The sequence below is a fragment of the Corvus moneduloides genome, chromosome 2, assembly GCF_009650955.1.
Source record: "Corvus moneduloides isolate bCorMon1 chromosome 2, bCorMon1.pri, whole genome shotgun sequence".
NCBI classification, from domain to species: Eukaryota; Metazoa; Chordata; class Aves; order Passeriformes; family Corvidae; genus Corvus; species Corvus moneduloides.
In genome coordinates this window covers 47,703,480-47,721,294 of record NC_045477.1, presented here as the reverse complement: position 1 = coordinate 47,721,294, position 17,815 = coordinate 47,703,480, and the positions used below count along the sequence as shown (strand labels likewise).

The following is a 17,815-nucleotide window of genomic DNA, read 5'->3' as shown; positions in this document are numbered from 1 at the left end:
GTGAACATGGTATCTTCCATACACAGCATCACCCCATTACCATTCCATCTCTTGTGACAGAGTATCTCATAGGACGTGTGCAAAATCCAAAATCCTACAGTAGACCCAAGAAGGCCTCTTCAGTTGCAGGATCTCCATTGGAAACAAGAATTCTGGTTTGTATCACAGTAGACACACTTGCTTTAAATCTCTGGCCGTTTCCATCCCTGACTCCATACTCTATGCTATCACCCTCAAGTGTTCTTAGCCATGTTGGTTCTGGTAGGAATTCAATTTAGATGCAAAGGACTGTGTCTGGCATGGCATGGGAGAGAGCAGTAAGTATTCCCAGCCTGGACTGCTGTGGACACTTCAACAGTCCTAAACTTTCACCATCAGGTAAGACTGGGCTGCAAAGAACAAGATTTTGCAGTCCTCAACACTGGATGGTTTTGCTGAAGTTTTGGCCTGCCAGCTAATTACCTAATTTTCTTTGAGGGCTTTCTGCCAAAACCCCAGAGAGAAAAATGGGAAAAAGATAGCTGTAATAATAAATCTGATATGATCTTGTTGAGACAGTGCAATTTGGTGTTAGTGCTAAATGGCAGGGGATTTCAATAATTTAGTATTCCTTTTGGTACTTTTTGGTTCATTAGACAGCCAGATTCCCAGGGTGTGTGTACTTGCCATTCCTGTTAGGAATGCTGTTGTTTACAGAGACATTAAACTCTCTTATCAGGGTCATCTTCTACATAGAGAAATCCTGACAACCAAGGGCAAGAGTTAATCTTTGATCTTCCTACCAGAAACCTCCTCCCTTTTTTTAAAATTCAAATCCCTTCTTAAGATACCCAGCAGTTTACAGACACAAACATCTTGCTGAATTTCTGCATCATTCTTTTACAAGCTTCAAATCAAATCAGAACAGCTTTGCCCACTGATGAGATGAAAAGATTTATATTTCTGTGTACCAGTTCACATCTAGTCGGGGTAGATGGTACTATTGGAGTGTACATTGTCATTAATTTGGGACTCAGCAACTGTAAACAACCATCTTTTTTATTTCCATCAGAACTAGTACATAAACTAGCTAGCGTTCAGTAATAAAATACTAGTATCCTAAGCAGAAGCCAGAAAATTAACTGAGGTAGAGAAAGGCAGCAGTGATGTGGTAGCTCGTGAGGAGCTAAAGCTGTTTCACTGCAGTTCCAAGTATTTTGTCATCAGTGTCTCCAGAGCAAGGGAATAATTTTAGTTATCTACTTCAGAGGGCACTATGAAGATTACAGTCAGCTACGCAGTGTTTGTATGGTGCTGGGAAACAGAAGGTCGTATACAAAAATATTTCTTTAGTCAGTTAAGTTTACAGCCATTAGAGTTACATTCTTTTTTTCACAGTTGCCATCTGGCTTTGGTGGTGTCAGACCTCATGAAACGAAGTCCACCTGGATGTTCTGGGCAAAATAAACAGAACATGACTTTTTATTTAATCCTCTATTTCTTAGAAAGGTTTATTTTTACAAGGTAATTTTATAAACTATATTTCTGTAGGGGTTTTGGCATTATTTTTTATTGTCTGAATTGTTTATTAACAGTGATTCTATATTGTCATAAACAATTCTAATAAGAAAATTGATATATCCAATTTTGTAGACTAAAATTTGAGAAGAGTGATTAACAACCTGAAGAAGGGGGAAGGGAAGTTCTACATTAAGAAGATTGGCAGTGCTTCAACTAGAAGACTATGCTGTGACTGAGGCTGTAGCCAAAAATAGAATTGGATTAACAGAAGAAAGGCAAGTAGATAAAACTAAGGTCAAAGCAGAAATAGATGCTTTAGAATTACCTCATGCACCAAAAAGATACGAAGAGATTCTCAAGGAGTTTTCCTATTATATACATGTATAATGGAACATCAGTTCACAGTAAGAGGAGCTATGAAAGACGACTCAAATAATAATTTCATTAAGAAGAACTAAGCTTTAAAATAGGCAGAAAAAATTACAGTAACTTTTTCTGTTTGTTTATACAGGTTTTAACATGCATATATATAACATACAAATAAATTAAAAAATAACCTGTAAAAGACAGCTGTAGATGAAAAGAAACAGTAAAAATAAGTTCCCTAGAAACTCTTATTGACGTGGGGTAACATAGTGACAAGTCAAGCTCAGTAACTCCTCACCAGAAAAAAGGCTTAGTGAGGTAACAAGTTCTACCTGATGACAATTATTACAGCTCTGTTTACACTAATGAGTCCAAGATCCGCAATTTGTGGGTTGTAGGAAACAGAGGAGTAAAGACTCCTGCAATTAGTGGAGGATTTGATTTACAACCCTTGAAGAGATTAGGTCTGGCATAATTGACAGAGATTTATAGACCTTAAGCAAGAAAACTACAAACCTATGTTTTTATAGTTATAAGTAAAAATATGCACTGGGTGTTATGGTGAAGGGTTTTAAGTATAATAATGTGATTTTATAGGTTAAGTTAAGAATTTAGATGTTGTAAAAGTAGTCTCTGTGTGGACATGACATGACAGGCTATTGGGTAAGACACAACCGCACTGCGGTGAGAAGTTCCACAGGTCCTAAAGTCAAAACAAAGTTTCATTTTAAGTGCCTATTGGATTGGGAAGTTGTAAATTACAATGTAACTTCGGATCTTGTGACTATTTCTTGTTTTGGCATCTTGTTACTAAACCTCACACCTCTGAGACTGATGCTTGTTTGTTATTTTAAGTAATAAAGCGTGTATAACTGCGATAGTCCCATCTTTCTTAATAAGAACTCTGACGATGGTGAAAGCGGCACCAATAAGGCACCAATAGTGGGAGAGAGAAGCTAATACACACAGATAGGAAGACTTTTAAAGAGGAAAAAAGTAGGTCTATAGAGATTTTGGTAAGATAAGCTGTAGCACCTAGGAAACTTGTCCTTTCTTGTAGCTTTGAATTTCAGTCAGGTAAGTTGGTTTCAAAGGAGGAAAGGTTGCACTTGTTGAAAAAAATTATTTTTTGATGTGTTCGACTCTAGTGCTCTGAGGTAGATACTGACTATCCTTATCTTCAATTTTCTACATGGAAAAGCTGAAGGCCTGTGTTCTTGATATGAAGGTTTACTCAGAGCTAAAGTAATGGTCTAGTAGTAAGCAAGAGCTATGTCTGCTTTTACTGCAATGATTTTGTTCCTTTATCTGTGGTTAGATATTGCTTGGTAAAAGTATAGCCAAAACCTAAACCCTGAGAGGAAACACTTATAAATTTATAATTTTTTCCTGTCATTCTGTGTTCCTGTATGACAGGAGCACTACAGTGGTGGCTCTCAACAGCTACATAGTAGGAGTTATGTTAAAGATGAAACATCTACTTGCTTAATGCAAGAGACTCCTTCAAATTTCTTGGGATGTAAGGTTCATTAGTGGCAAGGAACTGCTGTTTTAACGATAAGCCCAGTATTAAGACAGAAACTGAATGGGAGGGATTTCTCTCCACTGAGTAGTTCTGCTATTCACAGCAAAATAGAACAGCTGTGTGGAAATAGTGTTTCAGTAATATTTCTAATGACCTCTAAACATGGTATAGCAAGTTAATGCTTATTAGTTGGGGACTTCTGCTCATATGTGACCAAATAATTTCTGTAATAGTCTGTGGAGTGAAGTGAAATAAGGCTTTTAGGCTTTCAGAAAAAACCTGCTATATGGAATTTGTCCCCAGTAGTTATTTCAGAGAACTAAGTATTTGCTTTGATCTTTTATTAAAGAAAAAGGAGGGGAGGGGAGGGGGATGTGAAACTTATACTGGGGTGAGAATGACTATTTCTCTTTCAAAAGTTGTCTCCTCTTTCACAAAAAGACTTAAGCAATGGGTACAAAATCCAGGAATGGTTATAGATTAGGACTGTCTGAAATTCCGTCCTGAAGAGTGTAGCACCACTTTGGGCTCAGTATCTGAAGTCTAGTTGATAAGCCTTTCCTAGGAATGAAACACCCGTTCTTGCTGTCCCTGACTGGATGCACTGTCATTGGAAATTGAATCAGCCAGGTGGTGATATTCAGCTTTCAGCAGTGGTTGGTTGGTTGGTTTGGGCATTTTTTTCCCTTTTCCTCCCTTGGGCTACTTTTTAATGAAAAACTCCTCCAGTACTAGCACATGAGTCATAAACATAATTTCCTCTAAAGTCGTAGCAGCCTATGCAATACTAGATAATTAAATATTGAAAAGGTCTGTGATTCTTGTCTTTGCTCATTCTAGAAGCAATTGCAATAAAACTCTGCCTATTGCAGACAGGTACTGGAATGTCTCAGAAGTGACAGATGGATACGGTACAAATGTACTTAAAATCTCAGAAATGATGCAATAGGTCAAGCTGAATCCTGATTCAATAGGAAGCAAACATTTGATATTTTAGCAATGACAAGCTTTGTGTGGACCCTAGCAGGAGACCTGTATGGTTGCAGTCTCAGCAGGTCCGATCAGCACAACTCTGCCTAAATCAAATTCACTGTCACCAGTCTGCAGCAGCTCAGGGGCTGATCTATAGGATTAACAGAAAAATCTGTCAAAGCATCATAATGTATCTTCTAGAGATCAAGCCACTGAGACTATTATCTCTCTTTGGGGGTGGTGGGTGAGAGGAGAGAATATTTTTAAAACTCATCCAGTACAGATGCTGCAGACAGGATAGCTGTTCCAAGAAGAACAACCAACATAAGAAGGCTTACTGGGTTGGGATTTTTAAAATAAAAATACTTTATTGGGGAAAACATCTCCAGCTATGCTTATAGTACAGGACTTTGGCATAATAGTGGCAGATGCCTGCAGCATTAATATAACCAATAATTATATTTTTCATATAATGTGCTTCAAAGGAAAAAGGAAGAAACCACATGAGGTTTTAGCTCAATCAGCTTTATTCTCATCCTTGGTCTGGTCTTCTGGCCAAGGCTGCAGAGGAGAGATAAGACTGGCTGATACTGCAAACCTGTAAGCCTCTCTTATCTGTCAGTAGCGCTCTCTTCCTGACAGGGACAGGCAGAGGCGTGTGATGGCAGCTTTTTTTCTTGTCCTTGGTTAAACATAGAACTGCTGTTGAATTTTCTGTTTTGTAGGTCTGTTTATACATCCATTACACTGAAAATAAACTTGTCCTACATGGAAGATTTTCATTAAGTTCACAAGTCTTTTCTGAGCTTAGTGCAGATATGTGTCTGTTAAGCTGCCCTAAACATAATTAGCTGTGTTCTGGCTTTGGTAGTCCTTGGTGATACAGATCAGTTGTAATCAATATGAAAGGTTCTGCACTAGATTCTTCATCTGCTGCTCAAGGCTGGGAGTACAGTAACTACCCTTCTGGATCCAAATATAAGAAACCTGAAATGTAGATATTCATTCTTCCACCCCAATGCTGCAACTCGTCTCTTGGGCAGGTGGTGGTTTCAGTCTGGTATTCCAAGTTCTCTGGAAGCTGCCAGGTGGTGAGGACAGCTGCTGATTCTCACACCAGCATATTTACTCCTATTTGAAGGTGACTTAAAGGGAAGAAAATGTCTGTTAGAGCCAGAAAATGAATCTGAAGAATGTGCTACCTCTCTGCATGCCCTGGGCTGTGATGGTGATGCAGGACAGGAGATTGCCTCTGCCATGTATCTGCTATTCCGAGAGCTCTGAAAATAGTTACCCTGAGGTTTATATTGACTTCCTGCTGGTAACAGTCGACTCCATGATGTCCACTCTGCACTGGGGATGGCATTTCTCGTTTCTCTCATGGAAGCAGTGTGATGAGTCTGTGATTATGCTTATAGTTCTGGGATTCAGTGCAGTCTGAATATAAGTCATGGTTATGAAGTGTTCCCTTCATCATGTGGGATTGCTGAACAGTCCTAGTTCTGAAGGAGGAGGGCTAAAATTTTCTTTCTTATTAACAAGACAGCATTAATTTTGTTCCTGCATTATGTCAGACTTCAATGTAGCTAGTAGGTATTAAATTAGACAAATTACTAAAAGATAAATAAAATAGACTAATTTTATTAGTTACTACACTACACAGTTACATGCTGTTTTCTGCAAGGCATTTGGATGCTGCATGAGACAGCTGAAAGTATATTGCAATTAGAGAGAATGAATTGGTTGCCAATTTCCTCTCTTGAATGCTTCCATTAACAGTCCCACTAACAGTTGTAGTGAACCTTTAATGAATACAATAGGCCACATAACTCATATGAGCCTGCATGGCTTGGTACATGATATGTTCTGTAATGGTACCTTGCAGTTTTCCATCTAATTTTCGAAGTACTTCATCAACAACTTGAAAGGATTTTATTTAAAAAAAGAAAGTTGTCTCAGTGAAGAGAATGGACTATAATTTCTTTTAGACCCATTACCTTTTTCGTATCTGCTTTGTTCTGTGTTAAACACATTTGGAGAATGGCACAAATAGCAGAATAGTAAGGATGTAGTTGATTAATAATGTGTTTAACACTCAATTTAATTAGTTTAACACTCAATCCTTAGAACTTTTAGTATAGTGCTGGGGTACCCTCTTGGGTAGGCTCGTTTTGGTGGCTTGTGCAAGCCCTTAGCAATGCAGATGGGATCTGCTCCATGCCAATTCAAAGGCGTGTCTGAGTATCTAAGATGAGTGCTTGGATGCATATGCCTGTGCTGAATAGCAGGAGCTTCATCTAACAGAGTCAGGATGAGGTAAAATTAGGCCGTGCTTCTGCAGTAGCCTAGTCACTTCCTCCTCCAAGTGATCCCTCTCTGTTGTCTTCTGCATGATGTGTGACATTGCTATAAAGCAGAGACGAGTGGTTTGAAGAACTGCTGGGAGTGAACTTTGTGCCTGACTCTTACCCATCAGTCAGTCCTTGATGATCAAACTTGCTTCTGGATCAGTCTTTGTTCCGCCTGTGTAAAAAAGAGATATATGGATTTGAGACCCTGAGGTTTAAGAGAGTTTGTTTAAACCCTAGTTCCTTACTTTGTAATCAAATATTTCCTTGTAAAGGCAGTTTCAGCTGTCTTGTGTGGCTTATGGATGTGCTCAGGGTATGCCCACATGGTCATGTATTTAAATGTCTTCCTGAAAATTGGCGTTCTGCTAACTCTAGAGTATGGACTTCTGGGTTTGGGGATGTTATGTTGCGTTTTGGACAAATTTGGATTTAAAAGATGAGACTTTTGGGGGATTTATTAAGGGCGAGCTGGGAATTGCTCTCAAGGGTGCTGAGGGAGCCCCACTGTTTCAAAGCTGGCTCCACTTTGCAGGGCCATTCTCTCACAATGCCATACCTCAGGTCAGCATTCAGGATGTCTAAGCTGTCAGCAGCACTAGTGAGGAAATGGGGTTCAGTAAGACATGGCTGGCTTGGTGCTGGCTGAGTCCTTCCCAGTGAAAGAAGTTGGCAGTGGTGAGATGAAGACATGGTGTTGGATTTGTTGGGCTTTTGCAGTAGGATATGTCACAAACTGTAGAGGGGCCAGCATTGGTTTGGTTGGCAGTAGAGCTGCAGTCTGCTGTGTTTTGTTCTTAAGTGTTAAAATTTGCCCCAATGCTGTTATCAACCCATAACTGATCAAGGCAAAATAGTCATCCTTGCCTCTGCATAACAGATGAGATGCTTTGAAGAAACAGGGCTTTCCTAATGTGTGTTTTCCTTCTGCTGAGCTCTTCCACAATACCTGTGCACATGTGTGCAGACATGAGAACAGACCTGACTTCCTGAATTAATTGTTTTCGCGGTGCTCTTACATTTTAATAAAGCAGTGGGATTGTCTTTGCAATCTGATTGCTATTGTCTGAAGGAATTTTAGCAGCTCTACTGATCATGCCTGATGCTTTTAGCTACAAGACCCCCTTCCCTTTCTCCATTAAGTCTAGAAGCAGCTCTGTCCATACATCTCATAGCTGTTGCGAGGTGCTGCCTAGCAAGCAAATGGCTGGTCTAAGCTGCCTCTGACAAATTAAATTAATTATCTGCAGCCTAGTTCATTAACCAAGTCTGAACAGTGAATACTGTGCTATTAGTATTGCTAGTGGTGCATTTTGCATGCTGCTTTTCCTCTTCCTCCCCTGCTGCCTCTTGGTCAGCACTGAAGTTATGAGGGTACCTGCTATTGCCCTGTGTCTTTAGAGCAGGGCTGCTGTGTAAAGAATTCACAGGGCTTACAGGTTTCAGGCGAGTCTAGTTAGAGTGCATAAGCTGAAGCTGAATGATGACAGAAGATGCACAGTATGGGATTTTCATCTGATGCAAATCTGGATTTTGTTAGAGCTGTTCTAGATCTCCCTGTGGTAGCTGAAGCCAGCTTTCCCCAAGACTCAGTCAGACTGCTTATCTGCAGTTGCCAGAACAGAGCTATCTCTACCTTATAGCCTGCTTGCCTGCTGTGGATTCATTTGAGGTTTTTGTTATTGGGTTTTTGTTGTTTTGGTTTTTTTTAACAGAGGGTTTTGATATGTGATGAGGATTGCTCATAAGGGAGTTCCTATGGATCCAGTAATCATTAGAACATCTTTATGAGAGGAGTCTTGGGGCTGCCTTAAACCTGTCTTGAGAACCCGTAGGGGAAAGGCTGTGCTTGGTCTCTGTGCTTGTAACTATAGTGTGTTACCTCTGAATCTTTAACTCCTCAGTTAGACTTTGGCTAGACACCAGAAGTTAGGCTGTAGGGCTTTTTTGGGCAAGAACTGGTAAGTGATGCAGTTTTCTTTTGGATTAGTGCATGTGTGGCCTTTCATTTTAAAAGGCATTTTTGTACCATGTTTCAGCTGGTAAATGAGTTCAGTTCTGGCCTGTTAGAAGGCAGCAGTCTCAGGCATAGGTCAAGTGCTACTGCCACAGGGTATGAAGAATGCATTTCTTTGCTTCATCTTGTCGCTCCAAGAAGATATTGTTAAATGTTTTCATTATTCCTCTTACAGTTATTTAGCGTTCTTGCCTCTAGAAAGAAAAAAATAGCTAAATTAACTGTATAGCATTTTTAATGCTGGCTTAATGTAAGGGCAAATAAATGCAAGAAGCTGTCGTCGTTTCAGGCTACTTAGAGCACTAGAGTTATCTTAACATAGTGGATATTTGGCTTTTGCTGGTGTTTACTTGAGAGGATATTAAGAGTAAAAGGATGAAAGAAAAGTACCTGTTCCCTTTATTGATAGTATTACACTGTTCACAGTTACTTCATTTTCTTTATTGACATCAATATTTTGGCTTTCTAAAGTAGAAGGCCTACTTAATGTGGAAGCAACTGCATTGATAACAGTGAGACAAAAGCACTGATAACTGGATTTCAAGCACTATCTATTAATAGGCATGCTGCTTTAGTTTGATTTGGTGGCCCAAGTTAGTTGAGCACAAGCTAGGTGGCAGGGTGTTAGTTCACAGAATTAAAAATAGCTCACTATGATTATTCAATATTATCTTTAGATAATAGATATGTAATAGGCATTGTTCCTATTTATTGAAAGGCTGGGTTTCTGTGCATTGGTTTCCATGTTACCTGAAGAGGTGATCCACTAGGGATGAAGGTGAGTGAGAAGTTGGTTGTCTTGCTAGTGAAATTTACGACCTAATTTGCTCCTGGTGCAAGCTTTTATCTTCCTCCCAGAAATGTTTGTACATCAGTGTTTGAAGAATGGTCTTCTGTTAGTCCTGAATGTCTTCATGGAAGTTAGAGATGACTTCAGCTGACAGTGCTGCATTCCTACTATACATAGCAGGGGTGGTCTGGCAGTCCAAGTACAAAAGTGGCTTTGGAGGTACAGTTAGCTCCTAGGTTTTGTCATACCCTATGCTGGCAACATTGAAGATGTGGGACTAGAGGTGATCTAGCATCTCCTACATTGCAGTACTGGAAGACTGCTCCGGAGTACTTTGAGATCAGAAACTCATCCTGTGATATCTGTTTATGTTTGCCTCTGAGGTTTTCTAGTCGCTAGAATGGGAATATGAGTGATTGTTGTCCTCTTTCATATTTTCTGTAAAGATAAAATCGAGGGTTGGTGTTTTAATTTTGGCTGTGATTGCTTGATGAATAATTCTTTCTGGGAAGGAAAGCACTTTGTACATATCAAGTGCACTTGCTGTAGGTAGTACTAAGATAATCTAGAAGGAAAGGTAGCTTTATGGAATGCTTGTTCTCTCTTCCTTTGTATGCCAGGTATCTTAAAAAATGCATTTTTTTAAGATAATAGCTGCACTTGAGTATGTATAAATGGGACGGTGTTTAGAGATGAACCATAATAAGCCTCCAAGGAGGCATACTTATGTATAGAGTGGTAGGCAAGCAGCTCAGTTTATGGTAGGTGTACATCATTCTTATCTTCAGAGTGTGCTTAATTTTATGGCGCACTTCTGTTTATCTCTGAGTAATAGTGAAAAAATCATACTTCAGCAAGATGCTTTTCTTCCAGCAAGTTGGGGGGGCTTCAGGCCATAGTACGGTCTCTGTTGTGGGACTTGGTGTGCTTCTTTTGCTATGAGCCTTGAGACTGAGGCTTGAAGTCAAATTCTTGAAATGAATTAATGTTTCAGTATCTTGCTGGATTTCTGACAAGAGATGTCAACCACTTGGAGGACTAAGTTATACACAGTAGAAAACTTCTCCAAGCAATATAGTACTTCTTATTAAAGTCTGAAACTTGCTGGCTGCTGTAGGATCTGAGACAAACACTGGGACCCACTACCTTCATCATTAGTCAAAGGACACTTTGCAAAACAGAAGGTAGCATAACCTGGCTGTTTTTTCAGGCTCCCGTTTTGCTCTGGAAAAGACAATTGGAATTTCCTTTCTTCCCTTCACCTTTGGAGAAGGGAAGTATTTGATGTAATTTTTTTTGGAGAAGGGGAGTATAGGAAGGCCTCCTTTAGCAGGTTACTGGATTGTGATGAATCTCACATTTACTGATTTTAATATATATTTAAATAAACAGAATAGATATATGAAAAGCTGAGTCCTCTGTAGATCTTATGGGAGTATAGGCTGTGGTGCACCATCATGAAGCCAAAATTGTTAATACTTTTCTCCTTTAAAATTCCATAAACAGGAATTTGCTGACTTATCACTAATCATCTCTGGATTGAGACCTTAATCTTACTCAAATAACCTTCTAGCACAACAGAGTAAGACACTGGAAATTGATTTTTCTTGTTTGTACTCCATGCATTTGCATACAAGTGCTTACTATTTCCTGATTTAAAGCATCCAATCAGCAGCTTGGAGATGATCTGGTAAAAATAAAACTGAAAACTCTCTTACGAAATTATTTGAGGTTACGTTCTTGAATACTAAGTTATTCGAGGTCTCCCTAGATCTGATCTGCTCTGAGAATCAACTCCCTCCCCAGTCTATGGTAGGGAACATGAATCTTTGATTGTACAAGTCAGGGAAATATATTTAAAAGAGAACCTATGGCTATTCTTTCATTATTAACAAATGCCTGTTAGAAGAATGGTCTCTCTGACCCTGTAGGCAGTTCTCTGCACATCTGTCAATGTTTGCCATCATGAAAGCATAAAACTGGTGCTCAATGCAAGTGTTACTTCAGGACTCTTTTGAACAGGTGCTTTATATAAATCTTGGAGGGATAACTCCTGGAGGTGAGTGAAGAGCAGGTTTCTGAACGTTACCAACATGCAGCGAAGAACAATGGAACAAAAATTGGTGATGCCTGAATTCTTGGCTGGAAAATACTCTCAAAAGCAAGTGTCAGTAGCAGTTACTACCCTGCTTATTACCTGCATTTGAAAAGGTCCAGACTGGGAAAACTGAGCTTGAACTAGTGGGGTTTGATACAACAGTGTCATTATCTTAAATCGGTTGAATATGCTGACAAAATGATACTGCAAGAGCTGTTTTTCCTATGTTTCAGCCACTTTGTTCTCTAACCAGCAGCCTCAGGCAGAAGAGATTAAGTCTTTTAATTAGATGCTACCCCTACCAATCTGATATGTTTTGAGTCAGCAGGCCAAAGCTTTTAAACCTTTTCGAATGCAATGGCAGTTAAGGTAATGGTGGATGGGATGGTGAGGTGCAATGAACAGAAAACTTGTCAGTACATCCCAACAAAAATCCTGTGAATTTTGGTGATACCGAATCTATTTTGAAATTATTCAAACATGGGTTTTCTAATGTAATGTTCAAACAAAATGTCATATTTCTGTTGTAAGATGCTAAGAATCCAAATTGTTACATAACAAATACAATTTATGTCTAAATATAACTGCAGAGGAGTACATTCCAGACTTGAGAAATCATTAGCTGCTACAAGACTTGAGTAATTGCTAATTAGTGTGGTTTGTGGCCAGTACTGATGAAGTCACCAGAGTAGGAACAAATGCACTTAAGCCAGCTGTGGTATTTGGTTTCTTGCTTGTAGTCCTTCTCATTGGCTTGCCAGGAACCTGGCTAATGTATTGACTCGCTTCCTACATTGAAGTACAGAGAATGAAGCGATATTTGCTTTATTGCAAGTTATTAATTGGGTGAAACTCATTTTTTAACAATTTGTAGCATTCTGAGCTCTGCTTGTGGCTGAGGGCACTTTGCTGGCTTCCAGTGCTAGATATACATTCCAGTAGTCACTTTATGTGGAATGAAGGTGCTACAGGGGCTCAGCATACAGTGATCATGTATTTGAGGGTGTAGGCAGAGGAGAGCCTTGAAGTCTGTACTCTAATAGTGTTAAGCAGTTTAAACTTCTCTACAGAGTAGTGTTCTTTGAGGAGCACAGATCACTTACTCCCTGCGGAAGGAAAAGCTCCTTTTGCTAGAACTCTCAACAGTTAATGTGATGTTGAACTGTCAAAAATATATTTCTGGCCTCCATAAGTATTTGCATTTCACCGGTAAAGATCAAACTATAAAGATGGAGTAGAAAACTTTTTTAAAGAAGTTGACGTCTTGACGCTCAGCCTGTGTCTTCAGATCTGTCTCTGCAGCCATCATCTCTAGGATATGCTCAGCTTCTAGTCCTGAACTTTGCTAGCTTGATTAGTTGCTAAGAAAGAAACTTCAACTTAATTGTAGCAAAACTGTATTATATTGAAACTGGACTGCTAAAGGGAATTTTTTGGTGGTAGGACAATATGCTCTGAAAGAGGCTTGCATAAAATTAACTTGAATAAGTCAGACCTGTGCTCTTGCTAGATATGTAAGGACCTGTCAGAACTTGAGCGATTGAGACCGAAGCTTCATCTTTAAACTGAAGAACTTCCACAGCAAACCACTCAAAATCATTTATCCACTTCACTCCTGAGCAGTGTGTACACTGGGGAAGGGCCAAGACTAACTACTAGGGTGGGGTATTGTCTAGATGAGCTCCTGTTCAGGGGTTTCTGACAAACAGCCTCAGTTTTGCTTGCAAGTATTGTGACTAGCAGTAGTAATAAATCAGATCCCTATTTCACTGCCGGGGCAGCATGTTTAGATACCTTCCTAACATGCAATGCCCTTGGAGATGTGTTTTGGCACAGAGACACTCTGGTCTTGTACCTTTCACATGAAACTTGAATCAAGCAAGTAACAAAAAATTGCTTTCAAATTTGTTCAAAAAAAACCCCAGAACAAAACACAGCAAAATGCCACCCCCCCAAAAAAAACCAAACTCAATGTTAACTCTGGCTATTTACATATTTGCAGTTGGACTGCAGTTTTTCTTTGTATTTTTTAAACAAATTTTTTCTGCTTTAGAGACTTGGAACTTAAGGAGCAAAGTAGATCTAGATTTGAAAATCCAGAATTTATGCCTGCTTAAGGGTCACCCTTCAAAAATTTGTTCTGGTCCGTAATCTAATGGTAAAAGCGGGATTTTTAAAAATTAGAGTATTCCACAAGGGTATGGACTAATTATTAAAGGACATGGTTGGATTTGTGAAGTACAAAGGCCAGGAAAGGATTAAAACTTGCATAAATTTTTGAGGCTAGGTTTCTGGAAACCCAAAATGTTCAGGGATTGATTTAAGTGCTCGTGATGAAATATGAAGGCTCATTCAGTAATAAAATGCTTAATGGTATCTGTGGGATGAAGAATAGCTCAGGAATGGTATGTCTTGGTACCTGCCGGTGATGCACTGATCTTGGAGGTAGCAATGCTGGAAACAAGGAGGAAGAACCCAGTCCCTGTTGCATGAAGAAGTTCACCTGTGCTGCAAAAGTGCTGCACAGCTCTCTTACCTTAGCCAGCTGTGCCTAGTGCCTTGGCTGCAAAAAAGGAAACCTGTGGTGGTGAATGGATGTGTTGAGACTGGATGAACACGTGGGAATTAGGTGATTAGAGATTTCCTTTTAATGTGCTTATGTCGGTAACTATCTAAAATATTTGCTGGTAGCTGGCACTTCCTTAGTGAATCATTTTAGCTGGCATTCCTGGTTTATCCCCCAGCATGTAGTTCTGATTGTCGGGATAAACAAGGTGATGACAATCACAAGGTGACTTTAGGAGCAGATACAAATGTATACATAATAAACTGATCTGATATTTAGTCATTTTCTGTGGTTGTTAATAAGTTTGCTCAAGTGTGAACAGTTTCCCTGGGGAAGGAATGTGTTGAGGAATTATCCTTCTTTCTGTTCTGTTTGTAAGCTTCTCTTTTTAATCAAGTCCTTCTAGTCCTTTCATATGCACACTAGGTATACTAAACTAGCAAAAATCCATTAGGGAAGTGTACACAAAAAAGAAACTTCTTTTCAAGTCTATTTTACTAGAATAAATGTTGGACTCAAAATTACTTGTATTTGGAAAGTTTTCCCTAAACTTTATGCAAAAACATCTATTACATCAGAGATTAACTTTATCTTCAGCATTAAAGCAAAATACAAGTACTTCCAGCTTTCATGATACTTTTGATCAGCCTTCGTGAGCTTCTAGCTCACTTTCAAGCAGTGTGTGGGGAGAGGAGCCTGCATTGCAGAAGAATCAAGCTGTAATTGCAGGCAATCCTGAACATGAGATGTGTTTACTCTAAAGGATCAGGGATGAAGAAATACTTATTTTTTTGAAGGAATAAAACCAAGCCTTAAACCCCAACTCTCTGAACATTATGATGTCTAAAAAAAGCTTTTGTAATGTTTTGATGTCTGACTCATTTTTGTCAATGCCTGGAGCTGCCAGCACTGAGTCAGTGATACTCAGCATTATGCTTGGAAGGGATTTCCAATAATAAAAAGCAGTACTGATGCAAGGCAGCACACTTGATGGTAAATATGCCAACAGCACTGGCTTAAAATGTATCCTCATAGTTCTTGAGTATCCTGTATATGGCTTACATATGTTCTACTTGCTCTGAGAGAAGCTCAGAGGGATCTACACAAGCCATTGAAGGATGTAAGGAGATCTAGGAAACTTTGAAATAAGGTAGACTTGGCGTGGCTTTGATGGTTGGGATAAGGCTGTAGGATGTAAGTGGGAGCCCAGGACAGGAAGCAGTAAACACCGTACCTGGCTGATTTTGGGCCTGGCCATTCTAGTGCTATTGCTATACTCTTCTCTAGATGTGTTGGAGGTGCCTCTGCAGTCTGCTGTCAGACCTCACCAGCCTGGAAAAGGTGAGATAAGTTTGAGTTCAAGATAGGTCATTCATATGTCCCATAGTAGGGAACTGCTCGTCTAGGCTAGGCTGGTCTAGTCAGCTGGTGAGATTCTACCGTATTTTTAGTAAGGAAATTAAAGCACAACTATATGCAGAGGACAAACAGATACAACATTATCTGCTCATGGATTCATCTGTGTAGGGAATAGATAATGTTCTCAAACATTGTTCTGGGATCTTTTCCTCATGCATTATGCAACATGCTTCCCTAATGACAGCTGGATAAGAGCACCTAAAATTTTAGAGTTACCTTCCTCTCCTGAGGGAAAAGCACTCACTTGTAGCTAGCAGTGTCTTCCATGGTTTCCTGTCATTATCTTAACCATAAATATTTGATTATCTCTTGTCAGCCTTTGTTGTGCCAATTGTCACGTGATGCATGCAGCTTTCCTGTTGGAAAGGGATGGGCTTGATATACCCCTCATATCTGGAGCCTGGCTCTGCACAGGCGCAACCCCATAGCTGATGGTGTAATGTTGGTGTGCTGGTAGCTTCTGAAAGGCTGAACCAGCCAAAATGCAGTTGTTGGCAGTTAACAGCCAGTGGTGGTTCTTCCCATCTCCCCTTGCTAATGTGGGCTGGCTTTCTCGGAGCACACAGCTGTCCTGGTGTAACTGTACTCCCTTGATAAAAACAGAACATGTACCACTCCATGGGTGGGTCATGGAGATCCAGTGGGCCTCATGGCCACGGGGAAATCTACAGATCCAGTGTTTTGCTGGGCTGGTTGCTCGTGATACAGTTCAAAAAGCCAAATCCTTGCTTCCTCCTATGGCTGTCTTCTGAGGCTATAAAAAAGCTGCTGATGTTTTCTTTCCTATCCCGTATCTAGAAAGTAAGCAAGTAGTTTGGAGAGGGGCAATGGGAAGAAGGGAGACAGACTGCCGAGGAGGAAGGACCCTGGAAAGCTGTTCTTAGTGCTTGATAGTTATGTACATGACCCACAAATAGGATTAATAGTTATGGTTATCCAAGGTGTATCCAACATAAGTAGATATGACTTTAAAGAGAAGCACATAATAATGGGGTTACTGTGGGTGAAAAGAAAATGAAAACTACTCTCTCTTTTCTTAAAAGAGAGGGGTTTTTATTGGCTGAAGTGATAGCTGAGATAATTCTTAACCTTTTTTATTTGACAGCCAAAATACTTTGCTATTAGCCTTGTTCGGAAGCAAAGTAAGCTAAAAAAGTAAGTTACACCTGCCGGGGTGAATGGGTCTCATGACCTGTAACATCACAGATAATATCTCTGTTAGGAACAGAACATTTTTCCACTAGGATTTCACTTGAGAAACTGTGCTTTGAAACTTGGTAGAGGTGGGGAGGAGGGGTCAGAGTCCAGGAACTGGACAGGTCATTGTTTCAAGTGCTGAAATACAGGATGATGTTGAATTTTCCCTTTTTTTTTGGTTGAAATGTATTAGAATGTTTCAGTGAAAGCCACAGCTGTCTCTTTGTGCATGGATATACACGGGCACCTAGTGCACACTTGCCTTCTGTGAATGCAGTGCGGAGCAGTTTGAAAGTTCAAACATGTATTTCACAGATTACCATGGGGATCACTTTAATCAGCTTTGAGACCTGCTAATGCTGTAGAGATCTTTGAAGGACTACTGCTGTTTTCATCTCCATGCAGCCAGTGCAAGAAGGAATGAACATCATGTCTCTGTGCCGTCGCTGGAAGAGATGCGTCTCTCTAGGTAACTGTACAATGGGCAGCTGCTTTTGTTGTGCATTACACTGAACTGGGGGTGGACAGAATTAAGAACAACAGCTTTGGGAGTGCTTTAGAGCAAAAGGTCACTATATATGCAGTAAATCTTTCTAAGCTGGTGTTGGCTAGAAGCCAGTGTTATAGGCCTCTGGGCTTTTAGTAGAAGAAAACAGCTTTAAATCATGAGCATATAATGGAAACCCATTTATACTTCTTGTTTAAATTGTTCTCTTAGAAATCAAGATCAGCTGTGCTTGCAGCTGATATGCTTAAAGCTGTTAATAAATTGTTCTAGAACAGATGCATTACAGAAAGGAAAAAAGCACTTGGGTGTCAGAATGCTAACAGAATTATGATGCGCCAAAGATATTTTTAGCTTCAACCAATATTAATACAGGGAAACATGCCTTAAGGTGTGAGGCAAGAAGGCTGTAGCTGCTTTCTTCTAAGGATTAGCTGTGACTGTCAGTTGTGCTAAGGAGATTTCTGGTGTCTGTTTTTCAAATATTCCACTAATCACACAACAGATATGCT

General features: G+C 39.8%; 1 protein-coding gene across 3 annotated transcripts in view; it reads left to right on the top strand.

The window, feature by feature from the left end:
• ATP8A2 (ATPase phospholipid transporting 8A2) overlaps nucleotides 1-17,815 on the top strand; it is a 320,810-nt gene that overhangs the window by 8,910 nt on the left and 294,085 nt on the right. For 2 of the 3 annotated variants that reach the window (XM_032099455.1, XM_032099456.1), the window contains exon 2: nucleotides 17,114-17,267. The exons of the other annotated variant lie outside the window; for it this stretch is intronic. In XM_032099455.1, coding sequence (XP_031955346.1) covers nucleotides 17,198-17,267 — 70 coding nt within the window. In that variant the 5' untranslated portion in view covers nucleotides 17,114-17,197. The remainder of the gene's footprint in view (nucleotides 1-17,113; nucleotides 17,268-17,815) is intronic. 3 annotated transcript variants of the gene reach the window in all.